The 16,082-nt window shown below is 38.4% G+C and overlaps 1 protein-coding gene across 5 annotated transcripts in view; it reads right to left on the bottom strand.

Annotated features, from left to right (window-relative positions):
- Positions 1 to 16,082, bottom strand: part of elavl4 (ELAV like neuron-specific RNA binding protein 4) — a 134,460-nt gene that overhangs the window by 107,413 nt on the left and 10,965 nt on the right. Inside the window, exon 1 of one of the 5 annotated variants that reach the window (XM_051653939.1) lies at positions 852 to 1,177. The exons of the other annotated variants lie outside the window; for them this stretch is intronic. Within the exon in view, the coding sequence (XP_051509899.1) occupies positions 852 to 860 (9 nt within the window). The 5' untranslated portion in view covers positions 861 to 1,177. Of the gene's footprint in view, positions 1 to 851; positions 1,178 to 16,082 lie in introns of those variants that run through there. 5 annotated transcript variants of the gene reach the window in all.

Raw genomic sequence — 16,082 nt, 5'->3', positions numbered from 1 at the left:
TCTCAGCTGTCCGTCATCTGCTCTACTCTGGAAAATTAACACTTTCGCACTGGCAGCCTTGCAAACAGAGGTACAGAAGCTTTGGCTAACAGAAGTCCTTTCAGAACCAGCAAAGGCAATCAATCGCTTCTGAGGTCTCAGCTTGAGTGCAGAGTGATTGCACCTACAGGCATTATGGTAATAGGGTGCCTGCACAGCACTGCTAATTAATGCAAGTTAAAAGCCTGCACTGATTGCAGAGTATGTTAAAGCTTGTATATTGAATACATAAACATACACATCTGAGAATCACAGGTGTTTTATTAAAATTAATTTATAAAAATTAATTATGCATTGTGTTTCCGGAACCAATAGATTTCTGTAGATTTTTCTATAGATTTCTGTATATTTAAAGTATCACTAACCTATCTAAAACTAGCTTTTGCACTAAAGTATCCTGTGGATCAATTGGTCAACCGATCAATTTGAATTAAGCACTTAAGGTAATGGATAATTGGATGATGTGGGTGATTTAGCCCTTTAAAACGTGTTCATTTAATTAGACCAAATTTTTTATTTACAGAGCGCCAAGTTGAAGTATCACACACCAGCTCTTTGTACAATACATAACTACACACGCATTCATTCACGCACCATTACGCAAAATGCGCGTCTAAAAAACAATCTCTAAATAATAGCATTGTCTTCATCCCTACTGTCGCCGTGCGTGTGCTTAAGAAAAATAAAAACGGCGAGGTTTGTGAAATTAGGTGTATTAAAAGGAATAAAGGGATTATTCTAATGTTGTCCGTGTTTCAGTGATTTTTCCTACAGTGTAATACTCCTTTTATAAATGAGAACACATTACTCACCATGACCATTCTCGTGTCCGGGGCTGAACGGAAGAAAGAAAAGGCTTGTTCTTTTATACAAATAAGCAGTTAGAAAATAAACGTCGCGCTTTATAGCGTTTTCGTTCTCGAAAGTCTTGGAGAAGGTGCCGCGTGGACCCAAGGACAGTCGAATGGAGACGGGTCGGTTGATGGAGAGATGGATGGAACTTAAAACTGCGGTCGGAGAACGCCTGTTTTTTTCGTCGGTCAACGGGTGTGAGGGGAAAATATCCAAAATAAAACAATAAAAACAAAAAAGACCGGTCCCTCAGAGACTCTGTGGAGCTAGTAGTGCGAGCATCCCTTTTTTCCTCCACACCATTTATGGAGCGCAATGTGAGATCTTATTGGCTGAGCGGGGACAGACAGGGGGTGGCGCGCGCTGCTTTCGAGGAGACGTTGGAGAGGGTGTGAGGCGGTAGTCTCGTGCCTTTGGGGAAAGAGCGGACTAGCGCCGCAGCGACTCTGACTGACAGCTAATTTGACCTTCGGTTGCGAGTGGGAGACAGGTACACTTGAAACGCTTTAGCTTTAAAAGTAATGTGCCAAACTTAAACTGTACCTGTGATTACTGTTTTAAACCTGAGGGAGACCTGTTTTAAAACAGCGTGCGGTTTTTAATTTTTTTATTTTTACCTAATCAAATTAAATCAAAGAAAAAAATTTAAAGGTTGTATCGTAGTTCTTATTAATCTAAGAAAATTATTTCTAAAATTGTTTCACTCTACATAGCTAGTTTGCAGACATTACAGTTGACTGGGAATGTTGTAAAAAAAAATAATAAATTAAAATAAATAATAATAATTGCAGCCTGCTCAAGTGAGAAGGACAGTCTTGTAAAAATAACCATCATCCAATTCATAATTTCTTTTCTTTCATTTCCTCTTCTCTAAATATTATTGCCAACTGTTTCCACATGCTCTGTTGTTCACAGCTGCACGCAAGACCAGCAGCTCCCACCCTTGACAAAACCCATTTCACATTTCCACTGATAAGGGCTGCCTGAGAGCCACTGCTCGCCGAATGAAGGGTCTTCAGATCTTATGTTATTCAACGAGATATGGAATTCATCAAGGCCAAAAACACATTTTCTGCTTGCAACCATTTACACCACATATACAATCTGAATGTTGTACATTCAATGGGTCTTTGGGGAGTTTTGTGTGAATGCATTTCTCTCTCTGGTTTGTTGCGGGGAAATAATGGGTGTGCCATTTTAATATGGTGTGGGTCTTTGTGCTGCTGTAGTGGTACAATAGAACATACCACAGGGCTGGAATGGGCCCTTATGGCCCTGTGGTCTTATCATCCCGCACCTGCACTTTTTCTAAAAACCACAGCGGAGGTCCGTCACGGTGTGCAACGGACTTGACAAGAACCACTTTTGGCATGAGAGTCCAGCGGAGCCATAAAAAATGAAACACATTTCTCACTGGATGGCCAGGCCTCACTCTTCGGAACATGGTACTTTCAAGCTTGACCTGAGAAAACCCAAACTTTTTTTAGCCTATTTTTCTTTTCTTTTTAAATGCATTTGTAGCAAAACTCATATCTTCTTGTGTTTATCTTCGGATTTGGAAGACAGCAACAGATAAGAAAAAGTTCAGTATGTCTTCTAGACAGTATGACTTAAGTCCCAAATCGGAATTAAACATTCAAAAACTACAAGAAAGGACAAAGCTAAGTTTTGGTAAAAAAAAAAAAAAAAAATGTATGGGCCTTTATAAATATATATAGAAAAGCATACAATATTCACATGCTGAAAATTATTTTAATTATTTTAATTATTAAAAGCCACTGTGCTCATCCAAAACACACCACAAACAAGTTGTGTTTTGTTTTCCATTTTGCTTATTGCAATTATTATATGTTAGTTATGGAAGGCATTACCTTTCATCTTCCTCACAACAAGACATTAATTCAGGTCCCACCCACCAGCAGAGAGAGAGAGAGAGAGAGAGCGAGAGAGAGAACATGCCTGTCTTTTCATTCATATGCAGGCTTGATTCAATTATACACAGGACCTCTCGTCACAGCGCAGGCAAACTTGAGTCAGTCCATTAACCTCTGTGTGAGTTCACCAATTTGAAGTCTAGCATCCACTGATGGGAGCCATCCCTGAGCTCTCCACATCCTCCAAACTCTGTGCTGCTGTTAACCCAATGTAGAATGATCAGCAATGCTTGCCACTAACCACCAACCACTTCTCCTCACCACATGTGCAGCAGGTGGAAATGTGTGCATTGACTTTACAGACAATGACTTTCATTTTCAAACTGTGTGTGTATGCTTGGAAAGTTAGAGATACTGAATATATAGAGAGAAAAAAGTGTGTGTGGATTGGTCAGTAGGTAGAAAGAGAAAAAATATTAATGTGGGTAGTCAATACCAAGGTCTCTGCACTGTCATTTGGATATAAACAAGTGCTGAGTGCCTCAGTGCAAATGTATTTTACATGTTTATTTCAGTTGAGAGATTTTCTGGAATATAGATTGTCCATCTGAAAATTTTCTTCTCTGCTATTCTCTTTTGTGTCCTTTCTGTCTTTTTCTCACAATAATGGCATAACAGATTAGGTTCCTCATAGTAGCAAGTGACATATAACAATAAATAGCAGAAAATAAACTAGATAGGTAGAGTGTGTCAGCTCCCTTGTTCAGTAGTCAGGGCACTGGTCAGGGAATCGGCCATTTCTAGGGCTGTCCCAATCACAAAATTGTTCCAGTGCACTGAAACGTTCACTACCTAAAAATTCCCAGAACGCACCGTAAAAACAAGGAGCATCGTTGCTCACTATATTCCCTTACCGGAAATGTCATCAGTTCTTCTGAAGTGTCTCAAGTCGTTAGAGTACAAGTGCAAGTGTAAATACGTGAGGTCAAAGTTTTATTTTCTCTTTCAAAGTGTAATATCTTTTATTCATAATGTTAATAAAATAACAAATAAAAAAACATCTTTTCAATATTAGAGTTGTTAAAAAAAGATTAAAAATACACTCCTTTGTATATTTATTTTTTCATTTATTTTTCATAATAACACTGTACGTTTTATTATCTACAATGAAAACTAAATATAAGAGTTTAATTTATAAAGCGATGTTGCTGTTTACTGTAATGCCTGCTGCATTTAAAAGCGTGACTTCATAATCATGTCGCAAGTGATTGAGTCATACTGTAAGTGTCCCAATGCTAATAGATAGATAGATAGATAGATAGATAGATAGATAGATAGAAAAAGAAAAGAAAGAAAAGTGAGAGAGAGAGAGCAACTTAAAGCAGATTAAAGGTCTTGTGTGTGTTTGTTTACATTTGAATTATTTGACAGCTGTTTGAACAATGTAAGTCTATGGGATTTTCTAAGGTTAGAAAAGGTTTTGGTTGTCTGCTTTGTGAAAACTGAAATTCTCACCAGTTAGAAAAGTCATAGCACCCGAGTTAGAGCAGCCTGAAGGTCTGCGCTGAGTTTGGAGAATTTAGCTTCTAAACTCTCGGAATTACATTTGATAATTTGGTCTGGGTTTAGGGATTTTGGAAAAACCTTAAACCATGTCTGTAGAATAGCAGTATGTTGTCTTTGTCAAGCCAACATAATTAGAATGCAGTGACATTGCTGTAATGTTAATTAATTTATTACCAAGTATTTTACACAACGGCTGCATGTGTCAAGAGAAATAACAACAAATCATAAACAACAATAATTAATTTTATGATAACAATAACACAACTCTCTCTTTCTTTTCTCTTCCTGTTTCTGTCCCAGAAATCTTTACAGAGCACAAAATGTCAGCTGTTGGTCTTTGTAACAGCTGATGCTGCAAACATAATTCAGAGAGGGAAGGTCCGCCTGGAAGGTTCAATTTGAATTTCCCTGTTTTCAATATTTCAAAGATCACTGCACATAAGCATTCTTTTTTCTTTAGGCAAATAATGTACTATACAGTTTGTGCTATAATTTACTGGCTGTCATGCTATTTTCAAAATAAGTATTATAAAATGTAATTATTTTAGTTTTGATTAGTAATGCTACTAATATATATATATATATATATATATATATATATATATATATATATATATATATATATATATATATATATATATAAAGATTTATGTTTTATAATACTAGGTTATTTTGAAAAAATAAAATGACAGCCGGTAGCAAATATATTACATATACAGCATTTGGTTAGTTAAAATGACATAAAGCAATGACCTGTTACCAAGTAGATTCCTTCTAAAACAATTTGTATACATATTATAAATGCAGTTTTTAATTAGCTCAAATTAATTCAAAGACTAAATGAAATACAGTATTTTAATTTTTTTAAATTAATTTCTCTCACCCAGGACTATTTAAGTGAACTGAAAAAATAAATAAATACTTGTAGGTGATTAAAAGTGATGAGAGATGGGGGAAAAAAACACTTTCCCTTATACATAATTTTAACCTAAAATCTTGATGTTGAAATACAAGTTCATAACCATGTTGTGTATCAACTACCATTTGCAGTATATTTGTACTGTATATTTAATAAAGCTGCGATTTTTGTTTTAGAGTGTTTTGAATCAAGGCCGTATACACCAGCAGTAGACATGCAGGCTAAGGGAATGTGTCCAGTATGACTCAGAGGCTGCATGTGACCCTCTGTCTCTGTGTTCACTCCTGGGCTGGGTGGGGACAGATGGAGGGAGGGGTCTTAGGGATTAGACTGGCATGAGGTCTGTGGTGGGAGGTTTGGCCAAGAATACATGAAGGTTTTGAGTGGGAGGATGTGACCTCAGAGATCTTTACTATTGCATAAAATTGTGTGTCTGTGTGTGTGTCTGTACACATAAATGGCTAGTCATCGTGCATTGGATAAGCCTTGTGGGAAACTGTAGAACAGGTAAATGCAGTCAGACTAAGATAGTTTCATTTTATATAAGATGCCTTATTTATTTGTCCTCCAACCAGAGGTGTTTTATAACAGCCCAGCTAATGCAAATCATATCATTTATCAGCTGTCAAAAAGCCATTAAAAGTGAAGCAGCATGTGAATTGAGTAACGAGCTAAAAGCAATGAGGCTAATTGTTTTATTTTCTTTCTGTAAAATGGTCTTTTATATGCTCAGCAAACTAATTGACACTGAAAATGTATTTGCTCATGTTTTTATCTCAGACGCATTTGGTATAATTAAAGTGGAATGGAATTTTTTATTGAGTGTCATCTTAGGATGAAATGCAATATTTTTACTAAGAACAAGTCATTCATGAGGCATCAGTGTATTACTCCCTGCTAATTCAGAGTCTGGGGGATGGAGCTTTAACTTCTATCAAGAGATTATGGGAGAAAGATTTAAACTTGGTGTTGGAGGAGGGAGTGTGGGCTAGGATTCTAAAAAACATCAAGTCTGCATCTAGAGATGCAAGGGTGTGCCTTATACAATTCAAGATTTTACATCAATTCTATTGGACCCCCTCTAGATTGTATAGGCTTGGTCTTAAAGACACACCCACCTGCTGGCAATGCCGATCAGAATCTGAAGACACAACCCATGTTTTTTGTTGGTGTGTTAAGATCCAAGAATTTTGGTTGAAGGTTCAGAGTTTTATGTGTGACGTATTGTGCACTCAAATTTAATTTTGCCCCAGACTTTTAGGCGCTGGGGCGGTCATCAATATAAGGAATAAACACATAAAAAATTGGGTCCTAACCAGTGTCATGGTTGCCAGACAAGTTGTTTTAAGGGGATGGAAGTCGGCTGGAGCGCCCCATTTCAGGAGTGGTGCTCGGAGATGGGGAGGGTGGCGGCTCTTGAAGAAGGGTCATCTAGAAGACTGGGGAATTTGAATTTGTTTGTTGGGAAATGGGGCAAATATCTGGCATTCTTGGAGGGCTGTCGGGGTGGGGCAGTGGAGAGATTGTTGTTTTTTTTGTGTGTGTGTATATGCTCATGTGTGACCACAAGGGTGTTTGTTGAGGTGGGGTTGGGGATTGGGAGGGGGAGGGGTGGTAGTAGAAGTTAAATGTTTATTCTGAATATATATATATATATATATATATGTTTTGCTTTTCTTTGTTTGTTTTGTGAATCAGTATAAATGTTAATCACTAAGAACAAGTCATTTTCTTGGAAATGAATATGTTTATACTGTACATAAATTTCAAAACATGCAGTCTGTTTTCATTTTCTAATCCGTGTAGAATTTCTGTTCTCTTTTTAGGCCGAGTTTGGACGTGTGTGATTTTGATGCAGTCAGAGGTTTGGTCAAAGCCTTTGGTAGCTGCGCATGTAAAATGTCACTTTAGTTATTGTTCACTCAAACACTCAGAGATACATGCAGACACCTAGTACAGCAACCTCTCTCTCTCTCTCTCTCTCTCTCTCTCTCTCTCTCTCTCTCTCTTTCTGCCTGTTCTCCTTTGTTTCTGGAGTACCTCTGATCCTCCGCAGCCGCTTAGCTCCAATTAGAGCATCCCACCAGCCTGGCCTCGAACACAAATACACACACACACACAAACACACACAAATACAGTACTTGGCCCCTGGCCTCCTCTCACACTGCCTCATTTCAGTCCTCAATCTGACTAATTACACTGAACCTTGCATGCCCCATCCCTCCCTGCTTCCAAATACACACACACCACCTGACTCCTTCAGTTGGCCATGACCACAAAGGGCTCTTGTTTGTCAAATATTTCAAACCTACACTCTATTTGGATGAGTGTGTTGTTCATGCTCCATCAGTGTCCTGTCAATTTCATCGATTTCCACCATATGCATTTTACACATCCTCTCTGTTTCCTGTATGAACACCAAGCATCTGTTCAGAGTGTAACATGTTAAAACATGCAATAGACGTGGTGATAAGTGTTTCAACTAAGCAAAATCTTCCAGCGAGATGGAGCATTTATTTTGTCTCAATTTTCACCCTGAATAATAACAGGTTAATTTAAAGACACTGAAGTGTGGATCCCCTGCAAGCTGTCAGCTCAAGTGTATTACAAATTGCACATCTCATTTGGAGCCTTGCTTTAAAAATTTTTGGAAATGAAGGCAAGTTTTTAGACACTCAATAATAGACTATAAAAAAGGAAACACTTAAATGCAATCAAAACAATGCATACGGTGATAAAAACACATACATTTTTTTTCTTTTTTTTTCAATGTTTCATTTTAATCTTTTATATTTAAATTGGCTATAAAGTTGTTTTAACATTCCTATGCAAGAGACATTTTGTTTTTCAGAAAAACCTAAATGTTAAGGAAAACAGAACCCTGAAATGCCCCAAATACTGTTGCTAATCAATTTCGATTTTTTTATAGGACATTTTTCCCCCTCCATGTCAAATTCTTTCTCTATTTAACATTTCCAGATTGTCACAAGTCTAATTCGCCTTGGGAGAAAGGGGTGCAGTTTCTTCCCTCTGAAGCAAATATCTCTCTCTGTCAGAGGACATGAGTATAACCCAGTTCAATTCCTGTTCCTGTCACCTTCTCAAAGGAGAACCTCGACACCACATCAACTCTTTTTGGCGGCTTCACAGCCAGACAGCACTGCATGTGTCAGGCTGCTGAGCTCAGTCTCGGCTCACCCAGATGGAGCTTGCCATGTTCAGATATGCAAAAACCTGTCGGAAAACTAGGTCTGTTCTTCGTAATCATGCAACATTAGAGGATAAGGATGCAATAAATCTTTGTGTTGTGATTTACCTGGCTAAAAACATTTGTATCTTCTATGCCATTTGTTCAGTTTTTGCTCAGAGACTCAGACATGTTTTAAAGCTGAAGTTTGTTTAAGTTAAAATACTTTGTAAGCTTACTGTAAGTAAGCCATTTGTAGAGGATGATTGCCACCAACAGAGGCTCTGTGGCACTATAAAAACATTGCTCAGTTAGTTTGAGCATCCCAACAAGCCTGGCACAGCATTTTGCAATTCTGTTAGTGATGCTAGTTGTGCAGAAATTACATGCTTTAACAAGTAACTATTATAATATAAGAATAAGGGTCAATGAAATAGAGTTGGGGTACTTGAGTTCGTATTCAGACTTGACTCAGACTTGAGCCTTTGGGACTTGGCAGTCGATGGCATTTGATTGCACAATGAACAAAATAAAATAAATAAATAACGAAACAGAAATAAATGGGCACTCTCTGCAAGCAGTTGTAGCACCCTCTGACGTCATAGACGTAGCAAGTGTTTGTTTCACCATGTTGAGCAAACACACCTGCAGAGCGGCACACTCAGTCAACCAATATGTAAATTAAATCTCCTCATTGTCCTTCTCGCTATTGTCTCTGGTATTGTCTGCAGAGAAGAAAATAAATTTTGTTGCATCGCATGTTGATTTGACGATACATTCATCAGCTGAAATGTGTCTGGTTATCATGGCAATGACATCATGCGCTTAGCGCTTGCGCTCTATGTCTTCCTGTCAGTCGTGTAACTTCTCAGCAAGTGCTAATTACTACTGTGTTAACTCATTATTTTACCAAACCAGTCGGCATTTAGAGACAAAAAAGGAATCTCAGTATATATTATTTCTTTAGATAGGGATCATTTTAGATAAAACTAAACTAAATTGAAAGGACAAATTGAAAATTAAGTAGAAATAAAAAACTCAATAAAAATTTGAAACAATAAATAACTCACAGCTTTCACTTTCTTTAGTCTTTGCTTGAGTGGAGGGGAAAAAGCAACAAATCACTGAAATGTCAACAGAACGCAATAAGAAGTGTGCTGAAGGACAGTTTTGTCTTCATATACCTGAAGCATATGCTTTCATTCTGAAAACACTTTGAAGTTTGTTCAGCAGGAATCTAATCATAAAATATAAAGGTGTTTTTGTTACATTTTATATTGACAATTATGTTTTCTTAGTTGTGAAAATTAAAATAAGCTTAAAATATTGATATTGAGTGTACGGTTACAATTTGAATGCAGATTCATGAACAGATTCATTCAGACTTGACTCGGACTCAGCCCCTTTTGGACTCGGACTCGATTGTTCAAAGACTCGGACTTGACTCGGACTCGACTAAGGTGGACTCGAACCCAACACTACAATGAAGTCTGGCATTTTAGAATTTGAATTTGAACAAAAAAATATGAGTTTTGAAGGCAATTAGTAATGAATGTGTACTTATTTTACATTAAGGGAAGCCACATTATTCGTGGGGAAAATTAGACAGATGATTATGGCAGTGTCGAATCCTTGAGCAGATCTCGAACCCGAGTGGAGTCTCTCTTCATGGCTTGTTTTAAACAAAGGTGACATTGAGCAAGACACTTCAGCTCTTTTCTGATCATTAACATCACTGATGATTCTCTCCATCTAATTTGCGTGGTACCGAGCCACTGATGGTTGGCTAGAGGGGGACTGAGCGATGGTGGAGATCGAGTTGTGTGACTGTTGGCTGTAGGGTGGCCTTTGCTGTGTTTGATTGCAGTTGGAGCTCTCGAGCACGATGAGGAGGACCGCTGTGGTCCATCTGGTCTGGTCTTTAATCAGTGCTTCCCTTCAGAGAAGGGGGCACGCATTCACTGTGCTGACCAGGCCAGTCTTTGCTTAGAGCAGCCACACTATGAATATAGCTTATTCATTAGATTGCTCATTCCTCAGTAAATATTCATATCTACAGTGGATTTCAATTAGTCAATAGTGAATTTTAAAAATAGATTATTTTGGAACCTAATCATTTATGCTTCAAAAGTGATGAAAAATCTGCTATAATTAACTCACCCTCATGTTGTTTAAACCTCTATGACTTTCTCTATGAGAAAGTCTCAGTCACCATTCACTTTCACTGTATATAAAAAAAAGATTTTTCAGACTTTCAGTCCTTAAAATTCTGCCTAACATCTCCTTTTGTGTTACACATAAAAATAAAAGTCATACAGGTTTGAAACAACATATGATGACAGAATTTTCATTTTTGTATGAACTATCCCTTTAAGTTTAAAACTAAAGAAAAATAGTTGCCATGCCAGTGATATTTACATGACAAATAGCAATTATCTTGTTTTTTTTAAAGTTGCACCAACATAATTTAATTCACAGCAACTACTATGAGTTATCTGAAAAAGTTATTTTTGCCTCATTGTTATGATTATTGTTATTATTATTGTGATTAAGTTATTGTTATGATACGCACAACTCATATCTCTGGGGTAAAATCGAACAGAAATGTGCCATCGATCTTCTTTTTGTCCTTCCTTGTTCCCCCACCTATCTTTCCTTGTTTGTAGATATTCCATCACCTTGTCTTTCTGTGCTCTGGGAAAAGCAACATCAGTATTTCTGCACCACCCACCCCCCCAATCCTTGCTGTCTTTCTTTCAGAATTCATGGGGCCTTACTTAGCCAGAACAGGAGAGAGCAAGAGAGAGAGAGAGGGAAGAAAGGATTCAGAAGGAGAAAAACGATACAAGAGCCGCTAGCTGTAGACAGAAAGGATGCCTTAAGAAGCAGTTAGCATATGTAACTTCTCTTTTCCCTCTCTGCCTAAAATGAGGTTATTTCAGTGAGTTTGTATTGATGTTTTTGAACAGGCTCCATGGCAGAGCATATAATGCTGAACACTGCTGTTAGAGAGAATGCCTTATTAATGCGAGGAGAAACTAACGGGGACCAGCGGCTCCTCTTGGCTGTGAGGAGGACGGTTTGCGTCTCGGAGGAAGCAACACCACGCCTCAAAGGTCTTCCTCAGTAATGCACACATGTCAGGCATCTATCATTTATGCATGACAGTCAGGCGCCTCCAACTCCCCCGAACAATTAATGAATCAATGAAATGTATGGGCTTAGAAACTATCAATTCGGGGAAACAGCGCCGTTCATCAACGTGTCAGCTCTTGGGCACAGGCTATCATTCAGACAGAAAGCACATTTATCACTTTAGAAACAGCCTGCGTGTCATAGCAACACGGCTAATCCTACTATAAAATGGCCGCCCAATTCTGATGGATGGTTGGACTTTAATAACAACCAGTCTGTGTGTGACTGCTTTTCGTAATGTATTTAACACACAATCCCCATGTTTTATAAAGTGTCTCTCGGATATAGTTTCTTTTCCTGATATGGCAGCATATTTGTGTTGGATCTGAGGGATAATCTCTTCTCTGAGTGGTCAGTGTGTTCATTTTTTTTCTCATTGTGAAAAGGGAGACGCGTTATGATTAGAGCAAAATGATAGCCAGTTTAACTCATCAACCAATGAAGCCTTTATGGGTGTGTTTGGGCTGTGAAAGTAACATGCACACAAAGTGAAAGCGAGGAAGAGAAAAAAGTGAAATTGAGGAATTACTGCCACTGATTTCTACTCTACCATGCCTTTTCAATTCCTGTTCAATTAACAAAACCATTAATTACAGTACTTAAGCAAACCAGGGTAAACCAGACAAGCGAGCATTCATGCACTTAACACATATTCCTGTGTAAGCATTCAATGGTTCTCTTTCAAAATCACTCCATCATCATTCCTGAAATACTCGTAAATGTGTCCGGGAGAACTAAATCATTAAAATCTCTCAATTTTTTTCTGAAAGGGTACAACAGCACTACCATTAAAAAAAATAAATAAATAAATAAATAAAAAAAATATATATATATATATATATATATATATATATATATATATATATTCTGCATTTGAAAATAAAATTTTAGTTTGCATTGTTAGTAACAGTCTAGAGTGCTGTCTCAGCTATAGAAATTACTCTTCCTTTGTAATTCCCTCCCTTTCCCTCTCTTTCTTTTTATTTTGCATTTTTTACGGCTTTACTCGAATAGTCTCACTTGAAACACAAAGCTCTTGCTGTTCACTGAATCCACTGTTTTGATGTTCATTTTCCCTGCAGAAATCATAGCCTTGAAACTCCAGATGAAGACTAGACCTTTATTCTGTACGTGGAGAGAGGTTTGTGAGCGTGTTTTTCTTTGGGGACCATCATCGCCTGCACTCGCCCCCTGCTGCTGAAATCACAGTCTTTTTACTTCCAGGTCATGGTGCCTGTATCACTCACGCTGACCCTTCTCTCCGCTCACTCTTTTTTAGCTTTCTTTTCAAAGAAAAAAAGGGGAGAGCTCTTTCAAGACCTCCAATCTGTCTCTCTCTCTTCATCAACACCCAGTCCCTGTGAAATCATCAAAAAGTAAAGACAGTGAGAAGAACATCAAATTCCCTCCATAGTGACTTAAGGCTCAGTGAATCAGTAGTGAGTGCAGTCCCTGGAGTGTGAGTCTTCCATTTCATAGGCATAGTGGCCAGATGTCACCTGTCCTCCCAGGCGAGGGGAGCTCTTGTGGGGCTACGACTCAACTGAGGCAGGCTGCCCTGGTTCTCTCTCTGCCTGGCTGGAGACACCTGCTCCTTGCCTCAGTGGTGACGGCCCCCAATGGAGCTTTTTCATCTACTCTCACTATCTCATGCACAAATGTCCTGAAGCATTGAGTGTGTGCATATGCATGTATGTAAGTGAGAACCTGTGTTTGGTTGTGTGTATGTTATTTGTGTCACAAACACAAACACACACACACACACGCATGCACACACACGCACCCTGGAATAAGTTTTAAAAAATCAGTTTCCATAGATGCGACGAGGCTTCTAACACAGCTGCTGAGGGAGTGACAGGAAATTTGGTCGGTTTTTTCTTCTTACTGATGTTAACCAGCATTGTATATTTTTGTCTTCTTTTGAAAAGCTGTGAAAGCGTAATCGTTGATTTTTTTCTTTTGCTGTTGGAACAAACCGGTAAGCAAAAATTTTATTTGCTGTGGTCCCCCATTTACCGCCATTCAATTTTAGCCAACTATGACGACTTCCACTTCGCGGCATGCGGACGTGTGAAAAGGGTCCATGAGGGCATTTCCAAATGCCCCCAAAAGGAAGTTTTGCATATTTAGCTACTTCTGGGGATGAATTTGTCCCCAAACTATACCTAAAGATTTACAACACAGAAATGCACCCTTGTAACAAAACTCTTACATGCTTATATGGGAAACCTTCAATTAATAAATGTTTTGTGGCAAATAAATGTTTTTAGTTTATTACATTTATTTCCTAATGAGCACTCTCATCCTCATCCTCTTTCCCTGCTTAACATGCTAATGCCTGAAAATGTAAAACTGCAAGCTTTTATGGCTCTGGAGCCAGATTGCCTCAGCTAATGCATCCTTAGACACGTTGCATAGGATGTCTGAGGTCCCCTGTGTATCGTAGCTCGGGTTGCCCCCTCAGTAAGACTCAATAGAAGACCAAGCCATGATTGCAGTATGTCAAGCAGACACACCAATCCTTCCTATTGTTCCATATTAGAAATTTATTTTAGAATAGAATAGAATAGAATAGAATAGAATAGAATATTTATTTGGGTAGCTGACATGAAATCTTAATTCTCAGCAGTGTCCTGCGGTGTGATATGCTATAATTTATCCAAAGCTAGTTTAAACCAATTTTCTTTTTCAATTCATTTCTAATTATTAATCATGTCGTTGTATGAACTCATATTAATTAAGAGCCTACAGGGAATATTTGAACTATTATTTTGTCCCACTGCAGAATCATTTAAAATGAACCAAATAAAGACAAAAAGCTAATTAAAAATGATAAAAAGATAAAAATAAAAATAAATGTTTACAGGACTTAAGACAGGGTTCCTCAATAGGCGGCCACGGGTCACATCCGGCCCGTGAGAGACAAATGTTTGGCCTGTGCTAAAAGCCTGTTCACACCAAATCCATGACGATTTTGTGGGACAAACTTCAGAGGAAAGGCCTATCCACCTTTTTCCTTGGCTTTGTCTCGTTTGGAAGGCTGCATGCTAGGCAGGACACGTCCTTTGAAGGCTGTAGTATACCGAGTGTCCTCTTTTAAACAAGCCTCATTTAAATGAGACGGCCTTCATAGGACAAATGGAAACGGAACGTAGCATGGTTGCTATTACAGCACGCCACACTTTAACAAGCGCGAGCGCTTTGAGTGAGAAGGGAACAAAGTCCCTTTAGAAGGGAATGTATGAGGTACATTTTAGGTGAGTTATAATGATGTAAAGAGAAAATCAAATAGATTTTACAGGTGTACTTTTAGTCTAATAATTTAATTATATATTAATATAATTATACATTTTATATACTCTGCACCCATCTACTGAGGAGCTTCAACTTGGGAATTAACATTCCTTGCGTCATATTTACGGACAAATTGGCATCATTTTTTTTTAGACATTTCCATTGAAGCAAAGAATTGTGGGTTGTGAGTGCCCACGAAGGATACACCTCAAGCATCCTCCAAATTTCCGTGAAAGAAGGTCGCATTCGAAGGCTGCATTTGAAGTGTCCTACTCGCATCTCCGACCTCCGGAGGACGCATCCTTCCAAACAAGACACAGCCCTTAGGTCTTACTGGGGAAACTAATGTGGGTGGGACTTCCGCTGGAAGCCGTTCTATAGCATTCCCTAGCTCTGGCTGCAGTCATTTTAGACCCTGTTTACAGCTGGTAATAAAACGCATTTGGTAAGCGCTAAATACAGTTTTAAACGGGGTGCAAAATATTTCGCGATTGGATCACAAAAACACATACAGAAGTAGTCAAAAACCACATTGCATTTGAGGTTTAAAACGGTGTACTGGTGCGTCCCGGACGGCAGCGAAGCACCACCTCTCACCAGTCACCCACCGAACAAAAGTTTAAATTTACGTGTGGATTTAAAAGGAAATTACCATCCGATTGGAGACTTGAAACTTGAAAAAGTGATTACATACCCAAGGACGAGAACTTCACAGCTCTTCCTTAGTGTGTCTGTCTGATTTGAACATGCAGGGTGACAAGTACAAGCACACACATCTGAAGCTGAACTAACACAGGTACTCCACTACAACAACCAATAATTTTGCTTGAAATGTTGCGTTTGTGCTTAGATTAAATCTCAACTGCTTCTGGGAGAAACAGCATGCCAGTTTTGCGCTCTCTTTGTCTTTATGGCCTTTTTTGCAGTTTATTATCGTTCAGTAACACACTGAAATAGTGATTGATGTATGTCGTCATGAAATCATACATGCTCTCCTCAAAATCCCAACATCACAATGAATGGACAACCGGCACAACAACAGCTGTGTTAACTTGACAGTGGAAGTAACGCCTACATTATGCGCTAAGCATCACAGGACGTAGGAAAAAGGTGGATACACACATTGACTATGTTCCATTTCAAATTTGTATGCCCT

The sequence above is a fragment of the Myxocyprinus asiaticus genome, chromosome 24 (genome assembly GCF_019703515.2).
Source record: "Myxocyprinus asiaticus isolate MX2 ecotype Aquarium Trade chromosome 24, UBuf_Myxa_2, whole genome shotgun sequence".
Lineage (NCBI taxonomy): Eukaryota > Metazoa > Chordata > Actinopteri > Cypriniformes > Catostomidae > Myxocyprinus > Myxocyprinus asiaticus.
Note: the sequence above shows the minus strand (reverse complement) of the source record. Positions and strands in the feature narration are given on the sequence as shown.